This window comes from Amblyomma maculatum, chromosome 11 (assembly GCF_055883805.1).
Source record: "Amblyomma maculatum isolate TAMU_Amacu chromosome 11, ASM5588380v1, whole genome shotgun sequence".
NCBI lineage: Eukaryota > Metazoa > Arthropoda > Arachnida > Ixodida > Ixodidae > Amblyomma > Amblyomma maculatum.
The window spans coordinates 124,621,891-124,635,050 of NC_139354.1; the positions used below are offsets into that span (position 1 = coordinate 124,621,891).

Consider the following 13,160-nt stretch of genomic DNA (forward strand, 5'->3'; position numbering starts at 1 on the left):
TGGTCGTAAGAACTGACGACTGCTCAATATCATTTCTGCGGTATGTTGATGCACATATGGTGATGATATGGGTGTTTTTGGTAGTGATGAAACAAGAGAATTTTAAAGCTTGAACTATCTTTGAACCAAGCATCACGTCCGTAAGCATTCTGCCGCAACTGCGGCCTCTGTCGCGAGATGGAGTAAGTGCATGACGTGCTAGTCTACGTTATGTGTGTAGCGGCGCGGATGACACATCTTGAAGGCAAAACTCTTTGCTGCAGAGCTCGAGACTGGTTTGCAGTTTGAACTTGATGAAGACGGCGAGGTTCGCTGCACAGTGAAAGAACTCAGGTCAAACGTTTAGATCCAGATGGCTCTTAGCTTTGGCATGGATGAAGTTGACCTTCCGCTCCAAAAACTGTAGAGCAATAGATTGCATTCCTAAAATAAGAAGGCTACGTGGTAGAAGCATTCGAAAAGAGGCTGTCAACCTAGCTGGTGATTATAACAAAACAGAACTGCGCGAAGGAAACAGGATAAGGAGGCACGAATACACACACACACACACAAAGCGCAGTGTGTATTCGTGCCTTCTTGTCCCGTTTCCTTCGCGCAGTTCTGTTTTGTTATAACAATGAACCGACTAGCCCAACATCACGTCTCACTAGCTGGTGATGTTGTAGTTGCGGGCTCATAGGTTATTTTCTATACTGATTTGTTGAAAGACAGAAAACTTCGGTGCAAACTCTTAAGCAAATAGTACTTGTACAGTGTTCCAATCTATTGCCGTCCTTTACGCCAAAGCATTGATAGACTATAACAAACCTCGGTATCATTTTGTGGAATTATAGGTCAGTGGAAGGTATTTTAAAACGTAGATTTGTAAATTGTGTTTGGGTTTCAAACACGCAATCCCTTTTACGGATAACTTGTCTGGCTCCAGACCTAGTTGCCTGCTAAATTACAATTCTCAAGCGACCCCTAAGGGCCGGCAGCACTTCGCGTTTCTGTCTAATAATGTACGCCAAAAAGATCTTATCTTGGTTTCAAATTAAGACCATACATTTTGCACTGCCTTTAGACAGAAATTAACAGACTGCTCTCGGTGCTCTGGTGGAGTCTGGCGACTTATGAGGTGTTTTGGCCTGTGGTCTGATTTTCGAGGCTTTTTGTTATAGTCTTCACTATGTCTGAAGTTAATAAAAAGTTTCGATTGCTTCAAACTTTACTATATTTGCCGTTGGCGGCACAGGCGTTAAGCGGTCCTTAGAAACGACGCTGTATTCATCGTCTGACCCGGCCATGAAGACAATGTTTACCGCGCTACCGCGCAGTTAGCTGTCGATTTCGCGACTGGTGCAATAATGTCATATTGTCCTGAAGCTGGAGAACTGATTCTTATATCGGATTTTAAGGCTTGCTAAATAAGTACAAGTGCACAAATTCATACACCTTGTGTATAAAGTGGCACGGCCACCCCATCTTGAAATGACTCTTGGCCCTGAGTTAGCAGTGACCGTTCTTTCGTTCCTACAAACAAATTCAAAACAGCAGTTTTGTGATCTGTTACACTTATTTACGTCACTTGGCGTCCTTTCGGCAGAAGGGCTTAAGAGTAGACCTATGTGAGATGACAATATGTTTAAGGTTTCTAGATGCTCTCTTGTTTCTTGCCAATCTAATATATTACGAGGGAGATGTCTGATGTGGCTGGTATTTGTGCATTATCATGCTTTGAAGCTCGAGTTACAGTAAATGAACAGGGTAACAGATGTGACAGTGTGGCTATATAACAACTGTGGCATCACCTATAGTTTACCATTACTTGAATTTGACCTTGACTACCGGTGGAAGATACTGCATCACATGTTCCCTATTGTAGCTGACAGCATCATCAAATCCTTAATATCTCCAACAGTTTATAACATGCCCAGACTCAGCAAGGCACAGTGACTGTTAGAGCCCCAAGACAATTGCTGATTGTCACCCACTTTTCACATGTTCCTACCTCCTTATCTCTTGAGATCCACGCCTTAAACTCAGCCATATTCTGCCACACCACTCCTAGCCAACCAACCATACTTACGGACAGCCAAAACGCGCTTCGTGCCTTTCTTGAGCACGCGCTTCCACTTCACATCCTCCACCAATTCTCTGTTAATTTAGCCCATTACCAGGACAGGACCTATACACTAGACTGGGTTCCAGGCCACAATGGAGTGCCGGGCAACGAGTTGGCTAATCAACTCTCCCGTACAGCAGCTTTTCCGGGACACTCGCACACTCCCTGGCCCATCCACTATTACCCCCCGACCATAGCCCGACAAGAACGAGCTAGACGCCACAAGATCCTCCAGGAGCTCCTGGAAGGCTCCTGCCTTCTGCCATCCACTTCCAAGTTTCTTTCCCATCGAGACTCCTGCCTTATCCGACAAACACAGACACATAGTCTTCCCACCCCTCACATCCTCCATTATATAGCCGGATGTCCCTACCCCCCTAAAGGCTCTTACTACTCGGGATACCCTAACACCATGCACGTGCTGTGGGACTGCCCACACAGCCTCCAATCCCGCCAAAAGTACATAAACTCTCTCCCACCCAGTTATCGACCTAGTTCACTTCGGGAGTGGCTCGCTCCACCTGAAGGGGCAGACGCGGTGGCATGTTGGAAGGCCCTCGTGTGCCATATCAAAAGGGTCCTTCGGGATGCTTAATCTTTTTTTATCATTTTGTGGCTCTGGACTAAGGGCCCACTTGCGTTACCTTTGCTTTTCTCTTAATTCAATAACGTTTTTTCACTCACTCACTCAACAGCTGTGAAATCATGTCTGATCCCATCTCTAAACCAAACCAAAGCAATAAAACTCTTTCGCTTCGTTTAACTGGGCACAGGGTTACAGAACATTTACTTCACAATATAAGCTTTAGCAATTGAGGCTACAATATTGATATTAATGTGGCTTCTCTGATGCCTTTCTCAAAATCAAAATATTGTCATATAAAAATATTGTGATCACTTCCCCTTCTATTTCTTCAAACAGTCAGTTTTTTATTCATTTCTCGAACCGTGTTTTCAGAAGCTATACAGGCTGTATAGCGTGTGTGTACTCGAACTCGTATTCTATCTAGGTTTACTGTTACTAAAACGCTTGTTAACTGTGCGCTCATTTAAAATAAATACCCGATCTGAGTCGAAACACTAACTAGATCTGCTGCTACGTTTTTCAGTACTCGATGTTTTATCTCTAGCTTTATAAAGCATATAAAGCAATGTCTATTACCCGCTTCTGACAAGAATTGTTGAAGGACCAATGAAGATAATTACACACCGGCAATATATTCTGCGTTATATACATTTAAAAAAGCTGCAAAATATTTTCATCTTTCTAGGTACCCACAAATCGACTGGTTTACTGCTATGTGAAGTAAGTCGAACACGGAACCAACAAAAACGATCTGCCTTCGCTTCAATCGCGATCTTACATGGGTATAGGTGATGAAACCATATGTTACTATACGAGACTGATATCCCTTAAAGGTGTACAAGAACTCTCTAGAATGAGCTGTTGTTTTCTCCTTGATAGAATCAGCGACCTTATTAAACTTGCATTACAAGCGCCGGTCTGTTTGTTTATAGCATAATGAATTCTTTTGGCGCATTCCTGATGCGCCAAGAAGAGACGGGAAAGCCTCATGATTTTCATTCTGGCTTTAGAGAGTCCAATATCGGCATCGTTTTCCTGTGCTTGGGAGCTTTACAGTAATACCTGCATATTCTACATCGCCATCATTATCCCTATTATACCCACTGCAGGGAAAAGCCTCTTCCATATCTCTCTAATTGCCTCTTTTGGGTATCAGCTCTGTTCAGATGATCCCGGTAAACTTCTTAACCCAATTCGCCCACGATGTATCTACCATCTCCTGCTTTCCTTCCATCGGAATCCATTGTTTTACCCTAGGTGAGCATCGGATATCATGCCCTCGCATAACACATCCTAACTACGCCCAGTTCTTTGTAATCACAAACACTACAATGACATTTTCTCGCCTCTGTCCGGAAAAACTTTGCACTCTCTTTTCGGTTATCGTTGCAGCTACAATATTGTGTTCTCAGTTTAAGTGCAGTCTTTTCTGTTAGCTTCCACTCTTCATCGGCATAGATTAGTATGGTCAAGTTATAATTTTTATACATCAACCATGAACCTGGCGCAATAGAGATGTCCTGCTATTCTAATATGGGAATCTAAGGATACTTTGCCAATTCTCTCTGTTCCAGTTTTATACTATCCGTTATTTGCCTTTTGTGGCCTTGATGTGTGGCTATTCTCCATCCTAAATATCCGTATTCCCTTACCACTTGCCATGCCTGGCAGCCTCTTGCAAAGTGTGCTTTCTTAATGAGGCGGTTCAACATAAATATACCGGCCTGCATTATACTTTTAATGTGTACCTTTGTCCTTTGTCAATACAGATTACTCTTCGGGATTCGTCATCGTAAGGTTTATTGAGGAATAACCGCCAGTTAATAACTGAGAACATAGGTATGCATACAAAACTCTTGTCTCAACTCTTCTCATTCCAGGTCCCTGAATACTTCCACAGAACAAATGGTATACAATACAGGTGACATCGTCTCTCCTTGGCTAACATTCGTCCTGATAGGAAAATCATTCGGTAATATAGGTAAGAAGATGGCCGACCTGCATTCACTGTAGATATACTCCAATACTTTCCATGCGTACTTTTAAAATGCTTGCACCTTGATTTCGCAATGCTTGCATCAATGTTCAGGTTTCGATTTAGTCAAATCCCCACTTAAAGTACATTTATGCTGTGTGTAAGAGTTACTTTTATTCCAACCATAGTTCCACTTCTGATTGAGAGTGTGGATATGACCCTTTGTAGAAAAAAGTTTTCTTTAGTGCGATTTTAGTTTTTGATATTTGCTATATTCTCGCGAAGATATGCTATGCGGTTTGGAAAAAAAAATCATACATGCCGCAAAAGCTGCTTGAAATTCACAACGGTTATATAGTTTATTTTAATATAAATAAATAATTTTTAAGGCTCAAGAATCACTGAGATATTATTACGCTTATGAATCGTAAAAATGTGAATTTTTTCCATCCTACAGATTTGTATACACCATACAAAACACGGCTCGGCCCGTATGTTTGTACCCCACCCCAGTACACACCGCGCTGGCTAGCTCTCTGCTTGAATACTTAGCCACATGTAATGGCCTAAACCCCGCCGCGGCGCCCCTCTTCGCTGGTGGCAAGGTACGAACTACCGGTTTGCTGTTGGATACCTTAGGAAGTTAAATTACCAGCAGCGCGCTGAGCCCTCCAACTCTTAGCCCTCGTTTTTGTGCACTGCATGAAATAACAGATGTACTGTATAAGCTTCAAATTTGCGCATTTTATTGGCTATTGTTATGACATTATTTGATGTATTCCGCACTGCTTTTGGAGAAATTTACAAACACTGAAGCATATTTGGTGTTTTAACTGGTGGCTTTTGGAATGTGAAATTTTCCGTGGAATAAATCTGTCACGCTACAATCAAATTGAGCATTCATTAGACATTGTTGTAGCTTGACTCTGGTTACCTCTAGTTGAATTGCGATAGCAACGGCGGAAGCTTCTTGTGACTGCTACATTATTCCTCTGTCAAGCCCTATAAGTGTAAGATGCTACATCATTGCGGACACTCATCCTTTAAGAGTATAACGCGAGAGCCTTCTTCTTATTATTTTTCTTGATCTTTTTTTCTTCTTCTTCTGCTTCTTCTTCTGCCCCTCCTTCTCCTCGGCTGTTCAAGGCCAAACGTGGCTTCCGCTGGAAATACGCTATGGCCCGAAACCTGGCGGAGTATTCCTATCGCAATTAAACACATTGACAAAAATATTGGTGTAGAATCAAAGTAGAACTTACATAGCAATATCATTAAATATTCGACGCAACTACGACTCCCTCTGTGCTACATATTTGCATTTTGCAAATGTTTTCCTTGAGAAATCTGAAACAGTGTTCAGTTCGGTTTCTTTCTTACCTGGCACCACGTCGCCCTAGTGTAGTATCCGAAGTACCAAGCTCCGGTCTTCTCGCAGTAATATATGCAGTGATGTACCGCACTTGTCTGCAGAAATAATTCAAATTTATGTGACAAAATAAGATGCAAATGTGAATGATAAAATGTTATTATATGTTCAGCTTCTCTTAAATTATGTGCCACAATATATTGCTTTTTTTAGCTTTTCTGAAAACGAAAGTCGTATCTATTCTCCGAAATGTCTTCACGAAGCCGTGAGATATACTTGTTATCTTTCGTTAAAAGAATGTATCCGCAAAATATGTACTTCTCTACACGGTGGATGCGGAGGCTGTGCAGTAAATTGCACCAAATGTTTTTTTCTCTTCCTTGTCATCAACAAAATATGGCAAACTTATGAACCTAGGCGCACAGCATATATTGCTGCCTTCATGCATGATAGGACGACCAAACGAAGGTGGCTACACAGTATGAAAAACTGGTGAACGAGGGTTGAAGGAGAAACTCATTTCGCAAGCCGAGCCAACGCTTCGACGAAGTCCACTTTTCGAATTATTGTATCGGCTTGTCAACTGAGACTCACCCTCAACCCTGGTTCAGTACCTTCACGCATGCAACTTGTGCCATAAAACAGGACAGTTTAGTGATAGACATAGAAAAGTAATCGCGTATGTTATTCTTGAATCAAAAGATTGTATATGTTTGTATTATTTATCAATTTTTCTGTTCTCACTAGGCACCCGATGAAAGAGAATGAGAGCGATAGAACTCTTTAATAAAAAGCAAATAATTTCGCCGGCTTTTACGTTTCGCCGCCGGGTTACTTTGTGTAGTGAACGAAATTGGCGGGACAAATATTCAATGGAAGAGGTGTGGAAATAAAAGCAATAAATGGTAGGGGGAATAGAATGCACAGTTTAATGCGCACTAATGTGCACCATCGAGCTATGCTAAACCATGAATTGGGGCGATTCTTAATCCGACAACGGACCTACAATGTTTACAGCGTAAAAATTGGGTGAAGTTGGCGTGCAAGGTGAACTTATATCTTTTCAAAAAGTTCAATGTTACTTAATATGAAAAAAGAAACTTCATTGCTTGTCTTTGTTGCCCAGGGCAGACTAAGGGATCTAAATATTTACCACTGTTAGATGCAGAAAGGATAGCTTCTCCATGCAATGTGTGTAGCAAGCATGCTCGCAAGCTGTACCTATGAAGGGCACTCAAGCAGGACATGTTGAAGAGCTTTGATCGCGCCGCAGTTGTCACAATGCGGACTGTTCGCCTGACCATCCGCGATGCAATAATGATGCGGCAGGGCCTACGCTAGGACTTCACACTATAATGCTCGTTTGACCGAAACGGTATCGCAAACCGTTTGTAAATGCAGAGTTCAAGCAAAAAAGGTGGTATAGATTTTCCATATTGCGAATACATCGGGAAAAGAGCCTTGATCAGACGTGAGTCGACTGAGTGAAGAAACTTATATTGGTTTTAGCAAGTTTCAGGGCCTATATTTTTCTACAAAATTAAATATATAGCTAGTTAGGATGCATCAGACTTCCAGACGATGGTAAGAATGTATGTGATGTTGGTAGCCTTTACGGGCCGCTTCGTCTGCTTTTTCATTGGCTAGAAAGCCACAGTGGGCTGGTATCCACTAAAATGTCATGAATTGGCATGCAGTAATAGCCAAATGTTGTAGATATTCGGTGCCGATGAAAACGGGTTGATGTATAATTTTCTTAAGCAGGTTTCGAAGAGGATTCGCGAAGGCGCTTTGTAGTTGTTAAAGATAACCCATTCAACACGGCTCCGACGCAGAATTCAAGAAGGACCTTTTTTAAGCCTTGAAGCTCAGCTGTTGTAGATGTCTTCTGTGGCATCCGGTAAAAAATGACGTGGCTTGTTGGGGACACAAAAGACAGCATGAAGACCTTTTTTGAGTAGTCGAATCGTCGATGAATGTTAGTGTTCCACGTATATTTATCGGTTATGTAGGCAAGTGTATACTACAGACGTGCTGCCTCTTGTGTGCCGCTGGTTGCAGTGGCACCTGAAATAAACTGTCTGACCTTTAAAGGCGAAAGCGTCCAATGGAAACGGCATGGAATCTGTGGTTGGTTTTGTGGTAACGCGCAGAAACTGGACGGTTTTTCTATAAAGCTGGAGTTAAGATCATTTAGAGGCCACTGTATATGAAGTCTCTTCTCTCCTGGAGGACATGCCAGATATGAAAACACATAGTTTTAGGTGCGGTAATCACATGGTAATGGTAATACATTAGTTTGTGCTAATGCTCCTGATCAAGAAAACACTTCGGAAGTCCAAGTCATATAAGCAGGCGGTTTTTCCACGCTGTCTCATGAATCTTGCCTTTTAGAGGCAGTCTGAAGAACAGCTGTGAGTAGCGCTGGGTACCTTTACTAAACTGATTTTAAAGCGGAACTTTTGATCGCCAGTCGCGGTCCCACAATGTTCCGTCCGTATACCTATATGAAAACTTCTAGCGCTACTCTGATCATCTCGGGAACCTCTTTGATCTGATGCGGCCAAGAGAGATTATTGTATAATACCCAGGAATTACTGACACCATACATATGACAGTGATCGTCCACCTAGGAAGAGCAAATATCGAGTTGTTGTTTTTGTTGTGAAAGCCAATGCAACGCTCTTTTCTGTTTAGAGGCGAAGATGTCGTGACGCCAGGTGTAGGCATGAGCAAAAGCGGCATATAAAACGCAACCACTGAAGAATCTCGGGAAAACTGCATTGCAACGCCATCTAGAAAAAATTATTGGCGGTTTAATTCTGGGTAACCCTAGTTGAATTGCGATCGCAATGACGGAAGCTTCTTTTGCCTGCAACATTCACGCACTATCAGCGTAAGGTGCTACATTATTTGGGACACTTAAGCTCATTTTTTTGGAGTGTGACGCGAGAGGATAGGTTACCAGTCTTCTACTTCTTCTCTTGGAGTAATTCTGGGTACCCCAGTTGAATTTCGATCACAATGACGGAAGCTTCTTTTGCCTGCAACATTTTTCCCCTGTTACGCACTATCAGTGTAAGGTGCTACATTATTTTGGGCACTCAAGCTCATTTTTTTAGTGTTACGCGAGAGCATCGGTTACCAGTCTTGTACTTCTTCTCTTGCTCGTCCTCCTCCTCCTCGGCTGTTCACGGTCAAGCGTGGCCCCCGCCGGGACCACGCGACGGCTTAAACCTGGCGCAGTATTGATATCGCAATAAAACAGCGGCAGTGGCACATGCATGTCGACAGAAAGGGGTGCCGGCGCAATATTCTCGACCGCAGATAACTGCTGCTACATGGTGTATGCAGTGCAGTTTTGAGGAACTCCGGCACCGGCTGAGTGTTGCATACCACTTATGCTCCCAACTTTACGTAGCAATGTTCTATAGTGCGAGCGTGACGCGCTCCAGATGTAGAGACCATCTGCACAATTCGTTATGCGGTTACCTCGCGGAACCTTTCTTGTTAGGTGTATAAGGACGAGGAGATCTCTGATCGCAGCTACCTGAGATACGCCCCTCTCAAGTGCATCAAAGTGAGTGTGGCCATTTGGCGTGCTCATACAATTTCGCCGCTATGATAAATGGTGTCCATTCCAATTGCAACTTTCCTCCGAGGTCTTGACTTCCCAAGGCTGCGAAAATTGCGTGTTTAAAGCAGTCATATGTTACATTTGATGCCATGAAAATGGCTTTCGGAATGCAGCCAGGACGAAGGTATTCCACGTGATGAGACAAAGGGAATTAAATTATCAGTCGCAGGCCTGTTTTGAGGAAACCTCTGATATCGTGGGATACTCATTTCGGCTTTTGAGGAATCATGTGATGCGTTTGCAGACCATTTGCTCCATAAGCCTACCCACGCGGCTTAGTAGAGCGGTGGGTCTAAAGAATGCGCAGTTTCGTGGCTGTTTTCGAGGCTTCAGAATGGGAGAAAGTTTCGCTAGTTACATTTTGTGGGAACCTAACCACTCATCTAGGAAGAATTATTATACTTTAGGCGTCGATGACGGGAGTTGTGCGGTAGTTTTGCGATGGTGTCATAGGACACTGCATAGGACAATGGCCCCACTGGCCATCTTTGGAGAGTGTCGAAAGCCCTGACACCGCTAAGAGTATTTTGCAATATACTTCGGTTATTTATGTTAATGAGACTACACTAAGCTAACTAGCCGAACATTTCGCCGTGTTTGTGAGAGGCCACTAGTGAGATTGCGCGAAAACCGGAGACCAGTAACCGATGTGCTGCGCACGACGCCAGAATTCGCGGCTTCGGTGGCCGCCTTCCGTTACGACTTACGACAAAGCAGATACCTCCAAATAAATAGAACTTCTTTCCATGCAGAGACGCCCAGATGCAGAGCGCAAAAGGGGCGCATAGCAGCAAAAGGGAGCATGAGCGTAAGAAGGCGTAGAGATAAGTGGAGACACCCGAACGGAGAGACGAACGGTTTGTCAAACGGGGATGCCAGACTGTTAAGCATATTAGACGGCGCATGGCCGCCAAGAAAGAGGACGTGAAGGCATGTCGTGTGAATGATCACTGCATTCGAGTGTCCGAAAGTGCACCTGCGATCCGGACATTTGAAACAGACTTGTGAACGATCCATTTGGGCACATGTGAGGAGTGTCCAAGAGCCTGTGACACCAAATGGACTGGGCACCGGCGAGTAATACATTGTATGAGACTGCGTTTGGATAGTCTGCGAAATCGTAATACTGTATAGGCAATATCGAGACTTATGCATGCTACTTCATAGATCATCGATCAATATTCGTCTCTTCTAAGCAAAATGAATAGAAGAAGTATATACCTAATGTCTGTTAATGCTAAACATTCTTGACCACAACAAGGTAAGCCAGGGAAACGTATATACTGGCATAGCCGAGCTTAGCCACTGAAAGTTTTTATTAATTTTCTTTCACGCACAGATAGTGCTGCGAAAGGTTGAAGCTGTTTGAGCGGCACGAGTTACCCGCCAAATTATTTACTGATTAGCGCACATCGAGCGTAGAAACGTTACGCCATATTTGCAAACTGAGCTTATCCAGGTAACGTCAATTATAATGTGGCACCCGTCAGCAGACAGAAAGGCCCTCAAGGATTTCTTGTTTGTGGAATGCTTTCCTTTCCAACCTGCTTCTAAACAGCGCAGAACCCTTAAATACCTCATCATTTGAACATGATCCTATTAAATATTAATCGTTTGAAACTAAACATACCTCTCAAAGTTTTTATTCTTATTTATGAAATTAATCGCAGTAAAATGTGTATTCCATAGATGCTGATTGTTTTGTTGTTTTCCTTGCCAGACACAAAATATTGATACCTTAATCTACATAAAAGAAAGCCTATGTCCTGAATTGAGGTTAGCCTTAGAACTTACCTCGGTGGAGTCCTTTTGCGGGCATTTGTGGTATTGATTGGAGTGTATGTTTACCAACACCGACGTTTCATAGGAATCTTTCCCTACAATGAAATACGACAATTAGTTGCACCTTAAATCTGTAATTTTCTATTGTTTTTTAAACATTGAAAGCAGCCCATGAAAAATTCTTCCTTCTATATGAGGACAGCAACTGTTAAGAGCAGATGAAATTGAGAGATGTAATGAATTCCTATTTAAGAGTTTCTCTAAGACATTGTTACAAAAAAAAGAAGGGAACTTATATTTGAGTTGAATAAATCAGAATATTGGTCACTGAACAGGAATCGCTTTATTCGTTAAGGGGAATGATAGCATTTTTCATAAATTTTCACAAATTGTTCACAATCGCGAAAATCAAAGGTGACCGCTACGACAATTAAGGATCCAGATTCTCATTTTTCTCGTTCATTCAATGGCCATAAAGGTTAACTGGCTTTAGTTTACTCCGGGCACCAAAACTCCCATCTCCCGCGCTTATATCCCGGGAACATGGTGAAGCGAATCCTGGTCGATGTAAAAAATTCATCAAACATTAATTTTCGATAAAGATAAGGACGCTCAACGCAAAGAAAAAATAGTGCAGGGAACTATAGGTCACTGCAGCTCAAGAAATATTTATCATAGACGCTCTGAGTGCGAAACGAAGTGCAGTGAAAACACGTCAAAAAGATCAAAATGTTCAATTTTTAGAAAACTTTATAGACATGCTCTTCTTCGAAATATTCGACACATATTCAAAATACAAAATGAGTCTACAGGGAGCGTTACTGCGCAGCGTTAGAACAAAACAATATAGGCAATTAATGAGCTTTGCAAAAAAAATACTTTTATAGATCAGCGTGCCTAATAAATTAAATTAAAAAAGGGGCAATTAGGGTTTGAATAAAAAAACATGGCGAAACCATTGTTAGGCATATTCTTAAAACAGTTCGAGGCTGATGAAATTGAACAAGAACTATTACTTGTAGGCTTTCTGGATGCAAGATTGTGGAACGACCCATGCATCCGTTGGTTTTGCTTATACCCGCTGTTTTGTCGCCGAAATAGATAAAGATGCCCGAGCTCCGCATTTCGGGATCAAAACCGCGATTTCTGTACTATCGAAATACTATTCAAAGGTACACTTGGTTTTTTTTTATGTGCAGGTAAAACTATGGCCAATTGAAGGTGAAATTTTTATTTTATTCTCGCCTTGACAGTCTGTGTACTGACGGATCACGGACAACTGTAAACTTTAACTGTGTTGTTCTTTTGACTGACAGCGGAAGTGAATGGACAATATATGGGGCAGCCTCTCCTCTTTTGGCCAACTGCTGAACGCCAGCCGCTTACTGCAAAGCAAAGACCGGAAACACACGTCCAGCATTAGCAATACTGTCACGTAGTGGTGACGAAGCCATAGACACCAAAAGAGCACACAGACGTGATGTTACTGAAATTACCTCTTCAGTGGCCTGCTTTCGCCCGCAAAAAACCAAGCAACTCGGTAACGTCGAAGCAACGAACGTGCTCGTCGATCGTCGAACTAAGTATGCTCGTCGCACCCGTCAACGCTCAATTTAAAGGCTGCGAAGAAACATCGAGATAAAGCTGCCAACGGTAACTAGCACAACATGCCCTACTGAAAAATCCTGTATAAAATTCGCACAGGAAACC

At 42.5% G+C, this 13,160-nt stretch overlaps 1 protein-coding gene across 7 annotated transcripts in view; it reads right to left on the reverse strand.

The window, feature by feature from the left end:
• LOC146174899 (uncharacterized) overlaps window positions 1-13,160 on the reverse strand; it is a 266,551-nt gene that overhangs the window by 11,574 nt on the left and 241,817 nt on the right. For 6 of the 7 annotated variants that reach the window (XM_084584108.1, XM_084584110.1, XM_084584109.1 and 3 more), the window contains 2 exons: window positions 11,463-11,545; window positions 6,043-6,129 (listed from right to left, as the gene is read on the reverse strand). In XM_084584108.1, the coding sequence (XP_084440234.1) occupies window positions 6,043-6,129; window positions 11,463-11,545 (170 nt within the window). Of the gene's footprint in view, window positions 1-6,042; window positions 6,130-11,462; window positions 11,546-13,160 lie in introns of those variants that run through there. The other variant, XR_014702011.1, reaches the window with a different exon arrangement.